Consider the following 18,755-nt stretch of genomic DNA (forward strand, 5'->3'; position numbering starts at 1 on the left):
AGCTAAATAAAAAGTAGTTTTAAGATATAATCCAAACACAAAAAATATTATCTAATTATTTTAGATTTTAAAATTTTTATTTCAAACTCCAAACTCAATAAAATCAATTATCTAGTTTTAAGGTATACACCAAACTCTTAATTCAATAAAAACAAATTTTCCTTATATTACTGCAAACACAAATATTATTATCTAATTATTTTAGCTTTTAAAATTTTTATTCCAAACTCTGAACTCAATAAAAACAATTATTTAGTTTTAAAGTATACTCCAAACTCTTAACTCAATAAAAACAAATTTTCCTTATATCCTAGAATTTTTTTTTCTTAACTAAATAAAAATTATTTTAAGGTATACTCCAAACACAAAAATTATTATCTAACTATTTTAGATTTTAAAATTTTTATTCCAAACTCCAAACTCAATAAAATAGTTATCTAGTTTTAAGGTATACTCCAAACTCTTAACTCAATAAAATCAAATTTTCCTTATATCATAAGAAAAAAAATTCTTAACTAAATAAAAATGGTTTTAAGGTATTCTCCAAACATTATCTAATTATTTTAGATTTTAAAATTTTTATTCCAAACTCCAAACTCAATAAAAACAATTATCTATTTTTAAAATATACTTCAAACTCTTAAGTCAATAAAAACAATTAATTCAATAATTAACTCAATAAAAATAATTTTTCTTATATCTTACAAACTTTTTTAATTAAATAAAAATAAAAATAATTTTAAGATATACTCCAAACACAAAAATTATTATGTAATTATTTTAGATTTTAGTTTTTTTTTTTAATTTTAATTTTGTTTTAAATTATATATATATATATATATATATATATATATATATATATATAATTTATTTTTAACATATAAATAAATTTAACATTTTTTAAAATATTTCAAACCTGTGAATGGTTCAACATTTCAATGATATTTCAATAAATTCTGGATTTTACTCACTAAAAACGAAATATGCCCAAAACCTCACAAACTCTCCACAATTACAATGCAGCTAAAAACACGATGTTTCCCGTTGTTTGTTAGTGAATAATAAATATAAGCTTATCTTCACAAACATTTAAAATTTATCCATGAAAGACTTGTCCTCTCTGATTTCTTCTCTCTCCTAGTATTTCTTTTGGGAGCAATTTCTAGACCAATGGAGTTCGCGTCACTCGTATCACGTTTTCGCTGTATACAAGATATTCCGGTCTGCATTATTCCAAGAATTCCCACTTTAGTATTTTATTCCTGCACTGTATAATGCTGAGAATCGTCGCGCAGCTATTTAAGAAGCAGAGATGTACATGTGACGATCACCAGAGAGGGTGAAGAGTGCATTGCACTACCAACTCCGTTTTCAAGGTTGTCTCAGAACTTCACGACATGTCGGGTGTCACTTCTGTCAATAAGTGTTCGATTTTTTCCACGAAAATGCCTATTATTTGCTCTCAACTCCGATCCATCCACTCGAATCCATCGAAATATCGACTCAAGAAAGTTGGGACGAGAGGTAGATGTGCTCTGCAAATCCGAGGACCACCTACCATCATAAACATGGCGACGACGACTGAAGCAGCATCTGATGACGATGGTGTAGAAAGACGCAGAGGCGTTTTTCATCCCAACCTGTGGGACGATGACTTCATACAATCTCTGTCAACGGCTTATCATGGGGTAATGAACTTCAATAGTTGAATTGAATTCATATTTGCATCCGTACGATTAGGTTTTTTTTTTCTCTGAATATAGGTTTATTATAAATTTAGAGAATATTTCCCTATTTGATTAGATTTTCTATTTAAATATATGTTCATTATAAATTTAGAGAATAGAGAATATTTCGAAATCTGATCATCAGAAAAAATCAATTATTTTAGTATGATTTTACCTTTTTCCTGACCATCGAATTCCAAGATATTCCTATAATCCGCACCAAGATATTCCTATAATCTGCATTAGACATAAAAATGACAGCAATTCTTTACTCACCAGAGATTTGTATATTTTTGGTCAGCAACCTTCGTACAGTGAACGTGCTGAGAGACTCATTTGGGAAGTTAAGGACATGTTTCATTCAATTTCGATGGGAGATGGCGCACAATTAATCAGTCCATCTGCAAGGGTGACAGCGATTGATGGCTCTTCTCGCCCTCCGATCCCACGAACAGTCGATTGGCTTTTGCTGAATCAACTGCAAGATGGTTCATGGGGATCACAGTCACACCTTCCACTCTTTGATCGACTCGTCAACACTCTAGCTTGTGTCGTTACTCTCGCTACATGGAAAATCGGACTAGAACAAATAGATCAAGGTCCCATTTTCATTGTTTCTGCCTTATATTATATTGTTGCTGTATCTTCCTGCCATATTTAGTAAATGTTTAAATTATATTATCACTGTATCTTTATTGCAGTATCTTTATGCTATATTCAGTCTACGTTTATATTATATTATCTTTGTATTCTTATGTTATAATTAGTATATGTTTATTATTCAATCTAATGGGTCGTAAATTAATGGGTTGTGAATTTATGGGATTTTTTTTTTTAATATTTTTTTAAGTGAGATTTCAAAATATTTTTTTCTAATAAGGAAGGTTTTGATTAGATATATAAAAATAAAACATCTTAATAAAATATTTTTAGGAAATTTACAATTTAGATAAGAATAATTTTAATTATATTAAAAATGAAGATGAAATTATATCTAAGAAATAAAAATTTTGGGGATAAGATACTCTAGGTTTTTTTTTCCTTGTTGTGTTTGGGTTTTCCATTACATTTTTGGGTTTTCTATTACATCAAATTTTTTAGTAAATTTTTAAACGATTATAACTAAACCATTATCATATTTTTTTTAGTGGTTCCACGGTGGCTGTTAGAGTGGCAGTTAGTTCAAGTGAGTGTGAAAATCCAACACCTTATTGAGCTAAGAGACTCATTCTACAGCCCAGTGTGATGTGTAACAAATAAAAATAAATAAATAACCATATAAAACATTTAAATAATGTAGGCTTATAAAAAAATTTGTACTTAAAGAAATTGGATCTCTCTCTTCTTATGTTAGATCTGTATTTAAGGTGGATCTATGCTGGTTTTAGTTTTACTTTTCTTACATGGATGTCCATTGAAAATTTTGAGAATAATATGAAATCTAATAAACATAGAAAATTTGTTAAATATTTGGAGAATTTGTAATTTACATAAATTCAGATTAGTTCTACTTTTCTTACCTCGATGTCCATTGAAAATTTTGATAATAATCTGAAATCTGATAAACATAGAAGACTTGCTAAATATTTGGAGAATTTGCCATTTACATAAATTCAGATTTTCTATCTTTGAAGCTGAAACACTGCTTACATTCTTTGCTTTCTGTTAGGTTTTTTTTTGGGGTGAATCTCTTGAGTTTTTAGAGCAATGACGTGCATCTTCGACAGGTCTTAATTTCATTAGAAGAGCGATAGAACAAATACAGTATGAAAGCGTGCCAACTGAGTTGGGGATCATCTTTGCTGAGTTGCTCAGGGAAGCGAAATCGCTTCAGCTGAGCCTCCCATATGAACTACCTTGCCTCCGATCACTGTGGAGGAAGCGGGAAGCAACTTTTGCTAGGTAAGACCTCAAAGTTTTATACATTTCAATCGTTCACAAATATTGATTCAACAATTTGAAAATGATACTGATACGATCCTGTACACTGTTTCAACGGACAGAGTTGCCATGCCAGCATTGTTTTTTGTTGAAATCTAATTTCAACGCAGACCACCAGAAACCGTGAACCAAGCCAGAAACCGTTCACCGGATTTTCTCGGAGCGATTTGCCGACGAAGGAATAATCCGGGAAGGAGCTCCGATACAATTTGGAGCTGACACGTGGTTCAGCCCCGACGTAACGCAACGTCATTTTCTCGGGCGTTAAAGTTGGGCAGCAAACAGGTTTCCGATATTGTTGAACTCCGTCGGATTTACTCCATCGCTCTCCACCGTTGATGAACTAAAGCTGCATACGAGGTGCATTAAAGGCTTGCGTGGATTAAACTTTTGGTTGACCGCCGTAGGAGGTTTCAGTGTGAGTTTACAGTAGAGTAAAATTAGAGTGGTGAAGCGAAAACCATGTGTTGTATTTCATACACAGCAGTGTGAAAAATGTGAAGAACCAGAGGGTGAATGCACAGCAGTGCACAAATGTATTTGGTAATGTTTTGTAAGGAATTGTAAAACAGAGGAATAGCAAAAACCATGTGTGGTTTTGCATAAAGGAAATGGTGGAGCGTGAAATTTTGTAAGCCTGTGTGAATTTTGTTTTACAGCAGTAAGCTCATGTAAACGTTTGTTACAGCAGTAAGTTATTTTTCACAGCAGTGAATATAAAAAGGATTTTACAGTGGTAAATCTTTGTATCAATTTTTAATGAATAGAAAGTTTAATGGTGGTGAATTACTCTGTTTTCTCTGTGAAATTTTTTGAGTCTTCCTGTGCACAAAAGATCCTGGAGTAAAGTAAAAACAGAGCACTGCCTCTGTGTGTTTGAATATTTGGTTTTTGGTATTTTCCCCATTTAAAAAGAAAAATACCCAACAGTGGTATCAGAGCAGGCTTAGGCTCTTTAAAAAAAAGTTAAAGAAGCTGAAGGGAGAAGGTTGTTGCTGCAGCAAAACTTCTCAGGCAGACAGAAGTCAGACAACAAAGGATTCAGGTATTCTTCATAGCTATCTTGTTTGTTATTGAAGAGACAGTCAGTGTTTTAAATACACAGTCAAGGAATGGCCAGCACAAGCACTGGTATGGGTTTGTTTAACACCCAGCTCCCACAGTTTAATGGGAAGAACTATGACTACTGGTCAATAACTATGACAGCTCTGCTTGCTTCCCAAGATTTATGGGAAATAGTTGAAGAAGGCTTTGAAGAACCAGCAGATGAAACTGAGTTCAATGCATTAACTCAAGGAGAGAAGGATCCGCTGAAGAACAATAGGAAGAAAGATTCAAAAGCCCGTGTGTTGTTGTATCTAGCAGTAGACCAGAGTATGTTTCCAAGGTTAGCAGCGGTTAAGACAGCCAATGAAGCATGGCAAACCCTCAAGACAGCCTATCAAGGCATGGAGAGAGTGAAGACAGCAAAGCTACAATTGCTGAGAAAGGATTTTGAGAACTTGAACATGAAGGAGTCAGATAACATTGACTCATTCTTCACTCATGTGATTGGTGTAATCACACAAATGAGAACTCATGGAGAAACCATTGAAGACAGAAGAATTGTGGAGAAAATATTGAGGGTCTTACCCTCAAGGTTTGATGCCATAGTCACCACCATTGAAGAGACAAAGGATCTCTCAAGTTATTCAGTTGATGAGCTACATGCATCACTGATAACACATGAGCAGAGGTTGAGTAGGAATGAAAACTCATCTCTTGAGCAAGCCTTCAAGACCCAGATGTCCTTTGGAAGAGGCAGAGGTCAAGGCAGAGGAAACAAAAGAGGAAGAGGCAGAAGCCAGAATAGAGGTGGAAGGAACAACTCATCAAATGCACAAGGAAGAGGCAGCAATCCAAGTCAGAACCAAGGCCAAGGCAGCAGCCAACAAAGAGATCAACATCATGCTCAAGGACAAAGGTATGATAAATCTAATGTTCAATGCTATTATTGCAAAAAGTATGGACATTATGCTAGTGATTGTAGAAAGAAACAACATGATATGAACAGCAGACAAAATGCAAATGTTACAAGAGAAAACAGCAGTCAAGAAAATGTCCTGTTAGCTTGTAACATGGCTGAAACACATAGTGAGGACATATGGTTTTTAGACTCAGGTTGCAGCAACCATATGACCGGAAACATTGCCTTCTTTTCTGCCCTAGATAAAAATGTGAAATCAGAAGTCACACTAGGAACTGATAGTAAAGTGTCTGTTATGGGAAAAGGAGAAATAAAAATACTCTCAAAGCAAGGAGAAAGGAAAACCATAGCAGATGTCTACTATGTCCCCGGAATGAGATGTAATCTCTTGAGTATTGGACAGCTTGTCCATAAGGGGTACAATGTTTTCTTTAAAAATGATGTATGCACCATCATGGATATACCACCCAGCAAAAGATGCATTGCTGAAGTGAAGATGACAAGGAACAGGATGTTCCCTTTGAGGATCAGGGCAGATTTGAAAAACAAAAATGAAATTGCAGCAGTCACCCAAGAGGCCTTCCAAAGCGTGCCAAAGGATGAGAACTGGTTATGGCACTTGAGATTCGGGCATCTAAATTTTGGAGGTCTAAACTTATTGAGCAGAAAAGGAATGGTAAAGGGATTACCATTGATAGAGAAACCGGACAGCCTATGTGAAGGCTGTATTTTGGGAAAACAACATAGAGAGAGTTTTCCATCAGGGAAGAGCATAAGGGCAAAGACACCCTTAGAGATTATCCACTCAGATTTGTGTGGACCAATGCAAGCTCCATCATTAGCTGGCAGCCAATATTTCCTAACATTCATTGATGACTGTACAAGAAAGACTTGGATATACTTCCTTAAAAACAAAAGTGAAGTCTTTGAGAAATTCCAAAACTTCAAAGCATTTGTTGAAAACCAAAGCGGGCTGCACATTAAAGTTTTGAGAACTGATAGAGGAGGTGAATATATCTCCAAGGAATTCCTAAGATTCTGTAGAGAAAATGGAATTCATAAACAGTTTACAACTCGGTACACTCCGCAGCAAAATGGAGTTGCTGAAAGGAAGAACAGGACCATCATGGATATGGCGAGGAGTATGTTGAAGGCAAAGCATTTGCCGAATGAGTATTGGGCTGAAGCTGTACATTGTGCAGTTTATATATTAAACAGGTGTCCTACAAAAGCAGTCATGAACAAGGTGCCGGAAGAGGCATGGAGTGGGAGAAAGCAAGGAGTCACCCACATGAGAGTTTTTGGGTGTGTGGCCTATGCACACATACCAGATCAGCTAAGGAGGAAGTTGGACAGCAAAGGGGAGAAATGCATCTTCATTGGATACAGTGATGAATCCAAAGCCTACAGGCTGTACATTCCATCTACCAAGAAGTTCTTTGTCAGCAGGGATGTTCAATTCATAGAAGAGGAAGCTTGGGATGGAAGCATAGAGAAAACAGTCAATGTCAAGAACTGTTTGTCTCATGATGAAGATGAAGAGGAGGTGGCTGAAATGAATCCCCAAACAACAGCGCCAACACAAGGACAGCAAGGTACACCATTGAGGATCAATGAGAGTGCTTCTCCAAGCACACCACAAGGAGGAAATTCAAGTGCATCTTCAAGCACTTGCACACCAAGTGAACGAGGTAAGAAGTTTAGAAATCTAAGTGAAATTTATGAAGAAGGAATGAATTCCTTATTTGCCTTGTATTGTCATGTTGATGATCCTATTCATTTTGAAGAAGCTATTAAAGATAAGAAGTGGATAGAAGCTATGGATGAGGAGATGAATGCCATAGAGAGAAACAAAACATGGGATTTGGTTGAGTTACCAAAAGGCAAAGAAGTCATTGGTGTGAAATGGGTCTACAAGACCAAGAGCAATGCTGAAGGCAAGATTGAAAGGCACAAGGCAAGGCTGGTTGTCAAAGGCTACAAGCAGCAGTATGGAAGAGATTATGAGGAGACTTTCGCCCCGGTTGCAAGAATGGAAACAGTGAGAGCAGTGCTGTCCATAGCAGCACAAAACAAATGGAAAGTCTACCAAATGGATGTGAAATCAGCATTCCTAAATGGAGTATTAATGGAAGAGGTCTATGTGGAACAACCTCTCGGATATGAGAAGAAAGGAGAAGAGCACAAAGTGTGCAAATTGAAGAAAGCTCTTTATGGGCTGAAGCAAGCGCCAAGAGCATGGTACAGCAGGATAGATTCATATCTATTGGATAATGAATTTGACAAATGTGAAGGAGAACCCACAGTCTACATCAAAGAAAAGGATGGTAAGATTTTGATTGTGGTCTTATATGTTGATGATGTTATTTTCACAGGTAATGATGATCAGCTCATTAAGAATTTTAAATCAGTCATGAAGGATGAATTTGAAATGACTGACATGGGTTTCTTGAGATACTTCTTAGGCATAGAAGTAGATCAAAATGAAAAAGGAATTTTTATATCTCAAACAAGATATGTAAATCAAATTTTGAGCAGATTTAAGATGGAAGAATGCAAGGCAGCAATCACTCCCACAGTAATGGGATTAAAGCTCAGCAGAGAGGACAGCAGCAAGGATTTTGATCCTAGCTTGTATAAAAGTATTGTGGGCAGCCTTATGTATTTAACAGCAACTAGGCCTGATTTAATGTATGCTGTTAGTTTAATTTCCAGGTTCATGGAGAGGCCGAAGGAGGCACATTGGCAGGCAGCAAAGAGAATTTTGAGGTATGTCAAAGGTACCAAAATGTTTGGAATTCTATATCATGCCTCAGAACATTCAGATTTGGTTGGGTACACAGATAGCGATTGGGCTGGAAGTGTAGATGATCGGAAGAGCACTTCCGGTTATGTTTTTAATATGGGTTCAGGAGCCATTTCATGGGCTTCTAAGAAGCAGTCCATTGTAGCATTGTCTACAGCAGAGGCTGAATATGTGGCAGCGACAGCAGCAGCTTGTCAGGCAGTGTGGATGAGAAGAATGTTGAGAAGCTTAGGCCAAGAACAGGCAAAAGCGACAGTGATTTTTTGTGACAATAGCTCAGCTATTGCATTGTCAAAGAATTCAGTGTTTCATAAGAGAACGAAACACATTGATACAAGATTTCACTACATCAGAGAATTGGTGAACAATGGAGAAATTGTCCTAGAACATTGCAGGACTCAGGAACAGGTTGCAGACATCTTGACAAAGCCATTGGATCAGAAAAGCTTTGAATTTTTGAGGAAGTGTCTCGGTATGACCGAATGCCCAGCTGTTGAAATTAAAGGGGAGTGTTGAAATCTAATTTCAACGCAGACCACCAGAAACCGTGAACCAAGCCAGAAACCGTTCACCGGATTTTCTCGGAGCGATTTGCCGACGAAGGAATAATCCGGGAAGGAGCTCCGATACAATTTGGAGCTGACACGTGGTTCAGCCCTGACGTAACGCAACGTCATTTTCTCGGGCGTTAAAGTTGGGCAGCAAACAGGTTTCCGATATTGTTGACCTCCGTCGGATTTACTCCATCGCTCTCCACCGTTGATGAACTAAAGCTGCATACGAGGTGCATTAAAGGCTTGCGTGGATTAAACTTTTGGTTGACCGCCGTAGGAGGTTTCAGTGTGAGTTTACAGTAGAGTAAAATTAGAGTGGTGAAGCGAAAACCATGTGTTGTATTTCATACACAGCAGTGTGAAAAATGTGAAGAACCAGAGGGTGAATGCACAGCAGTGCACAAATGTATTTGGTAATGTTTTGTAAGGAATTGTAAAACAGAGGAATAGCAAAAACCATGTGTGGTTTTGCATAAAGGAAATGGTGGAGCGTGAAATTTTGTAAGCCTGTGTGAATTTTGTTTTACAGCAGTAAGCTCATGTAAACGTCTGTTATAGCAGTAAGTTATTTTTCACAGCAGTGAATATAAAAAGGATTTTACAGTGGTAAATCTTTGTATCAATTTTTAATGAATAGAAAGTTTAATGGTGGTGAATTACTCTGTTTTCTCTGTGAAATTTTTTAAGTCTTCCTGTGCACAAAAGATCCTGGAGTAAAGTAAAAACAGAGCACTGCCTCTGTGTGTTTGAATATTTGGTTTTTGGTATTTTCCCCATTTAAAAAGAAAAATACCCAACATTTTCGTCGGAAAGAAAGCGAGATCACATGATGAATCTTGACTGGAACGGAACTATGGCCGTTGGATCGTTCTTAAGTTCGCTCGCTTCCACGGTTATTTCTTTAATGCTCACTGAAGATTCAAAATTCCTCGCAGATTCTAACAATGTTTTCAATAAGTTCGGCAATTACGGTACATTCATCATTTTGGTTCACGATTGCATGCAATTCTCAAATCATAGTGTCTATTATTATCATGATACCTTTCCATTTAAAATAAACGTAAACTATTATTTTGATTCATATCTCCTTAAAAAATCTAAGATTAATATGAACTTAAATTTATATTATTTTGAATCAGATTTGAATCATAAATATGACTAGGTATATTGCATTTTAAATTGCAGAGCCTCGTGTATGTTCCATGGATATCTTTCAACGCCTTTGGATGGTGGATACCATTGAATCTTTAGGAATCGATAGACATTTCAAAAATGAGATACAAGTTTCGCTTGATTATGTTTACAGGTTAGTGTTTATGATTTGAATTTAGTTTGATTATAGATTTTGTTTAATTATTTTCAGAATTGTTTTTAGTGAGATTTTTTAGATTTTTTAGTAGAAAAATTTAAAGTGAAATTTTGATTTGTGTTGTTTAAATTGGTTTTTTGACATATGGAATAGTAATTTATTAATTCAGGTTTGTGATTTATATTACATTAAGAAGAGTTTTTTTCTTTAGAAATCACATTTTCTCTAATGTGATTTCTAACTAAAAGACTTTTCTTATATATATGGATTCATCATCCTTAAAAACCCTTAAGGTACTTCCATTGTGCAGGAGTAGTCCATCAAGCTTGTGAGTTCAATAAATTCTTACTAGATTTTAGATAAATTAAACGGAAAAACTTTTAAAAAATCTCACTAAAAACAATTCAATTTTTTTTTGTTGTTTGTCAAATTTTAAAATATTACTAAATTTACAATAAACATTATATAGAACATGTTTTATACAAATAATTAACATGTTTTATACAAATAATTAACTAAATTAATGGTTTAACTTTTTCCTTCTATAAAATTTTAAAGTCTGCTTAAAATCTACCCTCAACACATAACTCACTGTTTCTGCAATGAGTTGTCTTTCGTGAGTCTTTTTAGAAGCTTTTCAGATGCATTAATTAAATATGTAATGAATATACTTTAATTATAACAAGATATCATTTTGGCCAGCAGTTATTGGAACGAAAAAGGAATTGGATGCAGTAGAGACAGTCTCATCCCTGATCTCAATTCAACGTCACTGGCATTTCGAACTCTGCGACTGCACGGATATAATGTTTCTTCAGGTTAGATATGTATCCACATTTCATTAATTATAAGTTAGAATGAATTACTTTTGCTGAACTGTGATTGATAAATATACATCATCAGATGCGTTCGAACACTTCAAAGGCCAAAATGGACAGTTTGTTTGTTCTTCTATTCAAACAGTTGGAGAGATCAGGAGCGTACTCAATCTCTTTCGGGCGTCCCTCCTTGCCTTTCCTGGGGAAAAGGTTATGGAAGAGGCTGAAAACTTTGCCGTGAGATATTTAAAAGATATGCTACAAAAGATTCCACCGTCCAGTCTTTCCCGAGAAGTGAGGCTTTTGTTGATTTATTCATAATGCTATATTTGTTTCAATCTCTGATATTTAATGGCTTTACATTTTTGTGGTTGTCAGATAGAGTACGTTCTGGAATTTGGCTGGCAGTCAACTATACCCAGATGGGAAGCAAGGAGTTACATAGAGATACATGAACAGGACACAGATAGTCCTTCGAGTATATATGAGTAGGCCCATTGGTCCATAGTTTTTAACATCGACTGATACTATTTTGTGCATTTGTGACATTATGGAAATGGAAATGTTGATACTCTATCTTTTCTTCTTTTTTCCTTACTTTCCAGGATGCCGAGAGAGACACTTCTGGAACTTGCAAAATTGGAATTCAATATCTTGAACTCCTTACAACATATAGAGCTCCAGCGTCTTTCAAGGTAATAACAATGTCACTTGGCCCCTTTCAAAGTGAGGAATGGTTATTTTTATTTTTATTTTAAATTTCAGGAATATTTTGTAATTTCAATGAAGCTAAACACTTAGCTTAGTTTAGGTTCCTCAAAATATTTCTAAAATCTGTTATCAAATGAAGTTTAAGATCACTATGATATTGGAGTTGAGCATAACTTAATTGCAGTTCAGCATAACTTAATTGCAGATTATGTAAGTATTTAGAAATAAATAAATAAGAGGAAAATTAGTAATTAGATTTAAAAATATTTCCAAAATTTATAATTACCAGTTTAGATTTATCTAATTTTAAATCTATCATGTTCCAAGAGGAAGGCTCAAAATTTTCTTCAAATTTTACATTACAAAAAGAAAATTTGAAAATAATTTTTTTTTTAATTATTTATTTATTTAGTTATTTAAATTGGTTTTATGAGGCACATTATTTAAATATTTTATATAGTTATTTAAATATTTTCATTTTTAGATTCTTAATTTTATTTATTTATTTTGATTTCAATTTTGATTACAGACAGAAAATCTATAATTAAAATAAAAATGACCACTCGCTGAACTATTGCTAGTTACTTGTGCATTAGGATCAGCATAGATATAAGGAACAAAGATAAATATTTTCTCTCATAGTCTGTACTGGACTTTTAATCCTTTGCTAGATCAAAAAATTAAGATGAAATTTGTTTACTTAAACATAGATTAATATGGTAAGGGCTATTTTTGGATACACATTACAAATAGACATCTCCCCCAGCTTGGCTGAAGGCGCTGTCAATTATGTGTAGATGGTGGAAATCTTCAGGTTTATCTGAAATGAGCTTCACTCGGCATCGCCCTGTGGAATATTACACTATGGCCTCTTGTATTGTGATGGAGCCGAAACATTCTGCATTCAGATTGGGTTTTGCAAAACTTTGTGAAATCGCCACTTGTCTCGATGACATCTACGACACCTACGGGACAATTGACGAGCTTGAACTCTTTACAGCAGCAGTTAAGAGGTGATAATGGTTTCAATTGATAGGTTTATTGAAATCTACAAGAGTATTCGATAATATATATAATGTATACCATTTTCGTTTCTTTGAGATATCAGATGGGATCCATCAACTATAGAGTGCCTCCCGGAATATATGAAAAGTGTTTACATGCTGTTGTACCAACTTGTCAGTGAAATGGCGCGGGACACCGAGGAGACACAGGGCCGGGATACACTTGAATATGCTCGAAAAGCGGTGTGGAAAATAAGTATTTTTACGAATGCAGATTTTGGGAATATGTCGAGATTTTGGAAATGTCTTAATCTTATTATTCACTTTCCAAAGAGAAAATGCAAATTTTGGGAATATGTCTTGATATAGCTATTCACTATCAAGGAGTCAAACAATTAACCCCTATATTTTCGATATTCCTCAAATCTGCCATCCACATAAGTTAACCAACTTTGATATTCACTTTAAATATAAATAATTTTAACGAAATGCAATCTGTAGTGAAAGATAATGAATTTTACTTTGCCTGTCTGTATGTGCAGTGGGAGGCTATAATTGATGCTCATATGGAAGAAGCAAGGTGGATTGCCAGTGGTTACATCCCAACGTTTGAGGAATACCTCAAGAACAGCAAGATTACCAGTGGTTTACATATAGCGATATTGCCCATCCTGACGATGGACATACCACTTCCTGATGACATCTCCTTGCAGGAAATTGATATTCCATCCAGATTCCATCACTTGGCCTCCTCCATTGGCCGACTAAGAGGTGACATGAACGCCTACAAGGTATCTGCATTTTGCATTTGAATATGATTATTTTCACACTGCCTTTGGTATGCAATGACGTCATCATGGTAATTAATCTTGAGGATTGCATGCAGATTGACAGGGCCCATGGAGAAGAAGCTTCGTGCATATCGTGTTATATGAAGGACAATCCTGGAACAACAGAGGAGGATGCTCTCAATGATTTCAACGCTATGAACAGTTTGATGATGAAAGAATTAAACTGGGAGCTTATGGGACTGGGTAGTAATATTCCATTCTCAATCACTTGCAAGAAACCTGCGTTTGACATCTACAGAGCTTCCAATTACATGTACAAATATCGAGATGGATACACAGTTGCTGACAAGGAAACCAAGAATTTGGTAATGAGAACCCTAGTTCAACCTGTGCCTTTATAACATATCGTATTCCAGAACAAACAAACAGATCAATTGGTGAATTTGGCTTTTCTTTCCTCTCCTCCGTCGACAGTTTAAGTTTGTTGATGTGCCAGCTGCCACCCGAAACCTGTTAAGTGCATCAACCAAGGTTAGTGTTGAAATGAGTAAGAACATGTTCGAAAGTGTACAAGTAGCTACGTTTTTAGTTTCTAGCTTTCTGGCTTTAAATCACCTTTGCATGTCACTTTTATATATATATATATATGTATCACTTGTGTATGTATCTATTTCTATCTTCCAATTATCAATTTTAAGTGAAATTATAGTGTATATGGTTGTATCATTACTTAATTTGGATTTGAGTCTCTTTTTTCATCATTGTGTCTTATTTCTTTTATCTTTTTCGTCCACACGCTGTAATAAAGTTTTGAAATATCAGATCTTATAGCTTTCAATTGTCAATTTTTAGTGAAATTATAGTATGTGCATGTACCCTAGTTGATATAGATATGAGTCACTTTTTTCTTTATTGTGATTTATTTCTTTTATCTTTATCATTGGCAGGGTGTAATAAAGTTCAGGTGTAATAAAGTTCAGGAATATTAGATTTTAAAGTTGATATTTTTATTAGAAAATTAGTTGGAATAAAATAATATTTATTATGGCACGTGAGTGTATGTTGTAATGGTCAGGGTGGTCTTTTTACATGCCCTCGGCGAGTATCCAGTCCTGCGGAGCTGCACTGCAGCGTATTTGGGCCATGGCTTATGTACAGAATGTATTTAACAATATTTAGCTTCTTCAGCGGGGCCCCACCCACCTGAAAAAAGTAATATATATATATATATATATATATATATATATATATATATATATATATATATATATATCTGTGGTATTATAGTGGATAGTGGAGGTTATTAAGAGGTATTGGTGTATATTGGAAAAGGGTTTGTGGAATTTATATTTTCAATAAAATAAATGGTTGAGATTTTAAGATAGACGATTAGATGCCAATATAAAGAGTTTACCAATTATTTTTCAGTTTCTTAGATGTGCTTCACTCTTCAAAAATAATTTGTGAAACTTCATTGTAGTTATTCTACAACCAAGTATGAGAGGGATGTGTAGTTATTTTACAATCCAGTATGAGGGGGATGTGTAAGTTTGTGCTTTCTAAGATTTTAAAATAAAAACAAAAAATAAAAATTATATTTTAAATAAAAAATTAATGTCAACTATAATTAAAAAAATGAATAGAAATAAAAAAATGTATGAGTAAGATGTTTAAATCTTATACTTTTATAAAATATTTCAAGAAGAGATTTAAATAAACTATTTGAAGATCTATTTTAACTAATTTGTGTTAATGTCAACTTCATATTTATCTATATATATAAAAAATTGTTAAAATAAAGCATTGTAATTTTGTATATATAAAAATATTTAATGTGGCTTATCAATAAAATATTTTAATTAGAATTAATATTTATATATACTTAAAATATATTAATAATAAAAACCCATTTTAATTTGTGTGATAAAATGTCTGAATATACAGGTAATGTAAAATATTTTATATAAATTATGTGTATATTATATAACATTTTTAAAAACTTATGTATATATCATGAAAAAATTAATTTTTTATCGTTAAAACGTTTATTTGGTCCTATATATATTCTATTTAGGATTTAAAAATAAAATTTAAACAATAAAAAATAGCACATTGTATTTTTCACTCTAAAAAAGTTTGCACATGAAGAAATTTGATCCCTCTCGACTCATGTTTGATATGTAATTAACATGGATCTATGTTGGTTCTACAGCCTAGTATGAGGGGGATGTGTAAGTTTATCCGTTAGCTGTCACTTTTAAAATACAAATAAAAAATAAAAATAATGTTTTAAATAGAAAAATAATGTCTATTATAATTTTAAAAAATGAATAGAAATAAAAAATGTATGAGTAAGATGTTTAAATATTTCAACAAGAGATTTAAATAAACTACTTGAAGATCTATTTTAACTAATTTATGTTGATTTCAAATTCATATATATCTATATATAGAAAAAATGTTAAAATAAAACATTGTAATTTTGTATATAAAAATTATTCAATATGAGTTATCAATAAAATATTTTAATAAGAATTAATATTGACATATATTGATACTCTGCGACAATGACAATTTAGGGTTTCTGACAAACTCTGGGACGACAGACCTGCTTAGACAACGACAAGCTTGCAACTATTCCTCAGCAATACTAGCAATAATTTACAACACCGACTAGAGTACTCGCCATGGAAGACCTTCATGGGGAGGACACGGGGCCTCCCCCTAATGATCAAGACAAAACTCAGATGCACACGGGAACTGATGGGAAGAAGCCACAGGAAGAAGCGGAAATGACTCATAAAGCACAAACAGATAACACAGGAAGGGATGAAGCCCCCAAAGCAACCTCAACAACCTACAAACCTGTTGCAGCAGAAAGACCTAAGATTGAACTACCAAGTCAAAGAATCAATACCCAAATCCAGTACATGAAGGATCACACTTTAATAGGAAAATTTATCGGCTTCTGGCCCATTGAGAAAGCCTTGCATGATTGGATCGCAGCCAAATGGAAACCAAAAGGGCACATCACCTTGCAGCTGGGACCAAAAGGTTTTTTCATGGCAGTCTTCAACTGCATAGAAGACCGAAATAGGATCATCGATGGAGGTCCATACTTCTTCAATGCAGTTGGTCTTTACCTGAGAGACTGGATCGAGCGATTCAACCTGGACAAAGAGGATCTAAGTTGGGCACTAGTCTAGATCCATCTTTATTCCCTTCCTCTGGAATATTGGGATGAAGAATCACTAACAGATATTGGAAATGGCCTGGGGGAGTTCATTAAGATCACGGAGGAGACAAAACTCAGAAGATACACTTCCTACGCCCGCATTTGTGTCTACATGCATCTAAGCAAAGCTCTTCCGGATGCAGTAAGTTTATATCATGATGATTTTGAGTGGATTTAGTCAATAGATTATGAACATGTGCCATTCAGATGCAGAAAATGTCATGCCCTTGGCCATCTCTTTTGTGATTTCCCGTTAAATATGAAACCCCCAACTCATTCCTCCTCAGAAAAACCTGATTCAGACGGTTTCACCAGGGTAAATAATCACAAAAAGAACCACAAAAAACTTGCATCAAACCCTAAAAAGCCTTTTGCCAACGCCTCAATACCGTCCACCAATAAAAGCTTTGATATCTTAACTCAACCTAAGCCGAATGTTAGAAAATTATATATTACGGAGCAATGGAACACATAAAATATTGTAGAAATATAAACACAGAAAATGTACAAAACAAGAGAGACACGGATATACGTGGTTCACCTAGTTTGGGCTACGTCCACCCGAAAAGCCAGTCCTTCCTTTCTATTATCCAGCAAAATGGAGACACAACCTACAACAAATCTGTTGTAATATCCTCTATTTTCTCTCACAGTCTCACCTCTCTGTTTCTCGCTCACCGAATACACATCTATTTTTCAGCCTCAAATACAATACCCTCATACAAAGAGAGGGGTTTCCTTCTAGGGCAAAAAACCCTAAACTAAACATAAGTTCTACTGTCAGATCATCCGCCTAATGAACGACCCAAATTGACTAGAAATTATTATACTTTTACAAGGAAATTTTACATTTGTTTTTAGCTTCGGGGGCGCTGCCCCCGAGCCCCCGTCGGGGGACCGCTGGCCCTCGGCCCCCCCAGCCAGGGGGGATCACACCCCCCTGCGTGGAGGGGTGTACAAGACTTCCTGGGGTATACATCCACCTGAAACAAAGACCTTTGAACAATCACGCTCCACACACAACACCGAAAGCATCTGAGTCACCCTTACTCCCTGAGGAGCCTCCCAAGGCAACCTCTAAGCTAAACCCCTTGGGCCCAGGGCAATCTCAGAAGCCCTCGCAACCCACTGATTTAACCACCTCCACACCCAGTCTGAAACTGATTTGGAAACCTCATGGCATGGACATAGACATTTTGCAGCAAGAGACTACCGTAGCAACAGACTTCGCAGCGGAAAGCAGTGAGGCCAAGCATATGGAAGAAGAGCCCGAAAGTATAGACATAGGAGATCTGGACATAATGGGATTAGAACAAGCTTGTAGGAAAAAAGAATTTGACAAGATCCCAGAAAGACAGTTGGAAAGTTTGGAAGTCATCCTATCCAGAGCGCACCAGCAATGATCTCTAGGTATCCAACCTGGAAGTCAATGGGATGGAAAAAACATTCTAAAAGATAATAAAAAGCGTGGGAGAAAGACAGACCTCCAAAGAACCATCTGTATTGGGGAAATGCTGGTGGAATCAGGAAGATATTCTAAGCTTACAAAGTATTACAGTCCCCTTCCCATTAATGAAATATGAAGCTCACATCTTGGAATATAAGAGGGCTAAATAGCCCAGGGAAATATAGAATGATAAAAAACATGATTCAGTAGGAGAAACCCCAAATCTTCTTCATGCAAGAAACAAAATGTAACTCTACCACACTGGGCCAAACTCTCGCCAAAGCTTGGCCAGGAAGTAAAGCAGTAGCAGTGGATGCCTTAGGAGCTTCAGGAGGACTCGCGATAGCCTGGGATGAATGAGCTATCACGCTAACTAATATCCATGCAAATCATCATTTCATTCAGGCCACGTTTCATATAATAGGAACAAATGTGCATGCTCACCT

General features: G+C 35.2%; 1 protein-coding gene across 1 annotated transcript; it reads left to right on the forward strand.

Moving 5' to 3' along the window:
• Positions 1 to 1,348: 1,348 nt before the first annotated feature.
• LOC149232980 (pseudolaratriene synthase, chloroplastic-like) lies at positions 1,349 to 14,127 on the forward strand. The gene is made up of 13 exons (XM_089382064.1): positions 1,349 to 1,688; positions 2,029 to 2,326; positions 3,455 to 3,629; positions 9,808 to 9,965; positions 10,180 to 10,300; positions 11,009 to 11,121; positions 11,207 to 11,415; positions 11,500 to 11,609; positions 11,727 to 11,816; positions 12,630 to 12,845; positions 12,941 to 13,079; positions 13,379 to 13,627; positions 13,723 to 14,127. Exons 1-13 carry the CDS (start codon positions 1,398 to 1,400, stop codon positions 14,026 to 14,028), a joined length of 2,475 nt encoding a protein of 824 aa, XP_089238190.1. The 5' UTR covers positions 1,349 to 1,397; the 3' UTR covers positions 14,029 to 14,127.
• The last annotated feature ends 4,628 nt before the right edge of the window (positions 14,128 to 18,755 follow it).

The sequence above is a fragment of the Pinus tabuliformis genome, chromosome J (assembly GCF_031772625.1).
Source record: "Pinus tabuliformis cultivar Carrire ecotype Pingquan chromosome J, CPIR1, whole genome shotgun sequence".
NCBI lineage: Eukaryota > Viridiplantae > Streptophyta > Pinopsida > Pinales > Pinaceae > Pinus > Pinus tabuliformis.

Bases quoted from the DNA above. Each gene is read 5' to 3' on its own strand.
- LOC149232980 (XM_089382064.1), top strand. From the start codon at position 1,398: ATGTCGGGTGTCACTTCTGTCAATAAGTGTTCGATTTTTTCCACGAAA. The intron at 10,301-11,008 runs GTTAGTGTTTAT...TTTGGCCAGCAG, and splicing joins TCGCTTGATTATGTTTACAG to TTATTGGAACGAAAAAGGAA. The intron at 11,610-11,726 runs GTAGGCCCATTG...CTTACTTTCCAG, and splicing joins AGTCCTTCGAGTATATATGA to GATGCCGAGAGAGACACTTC.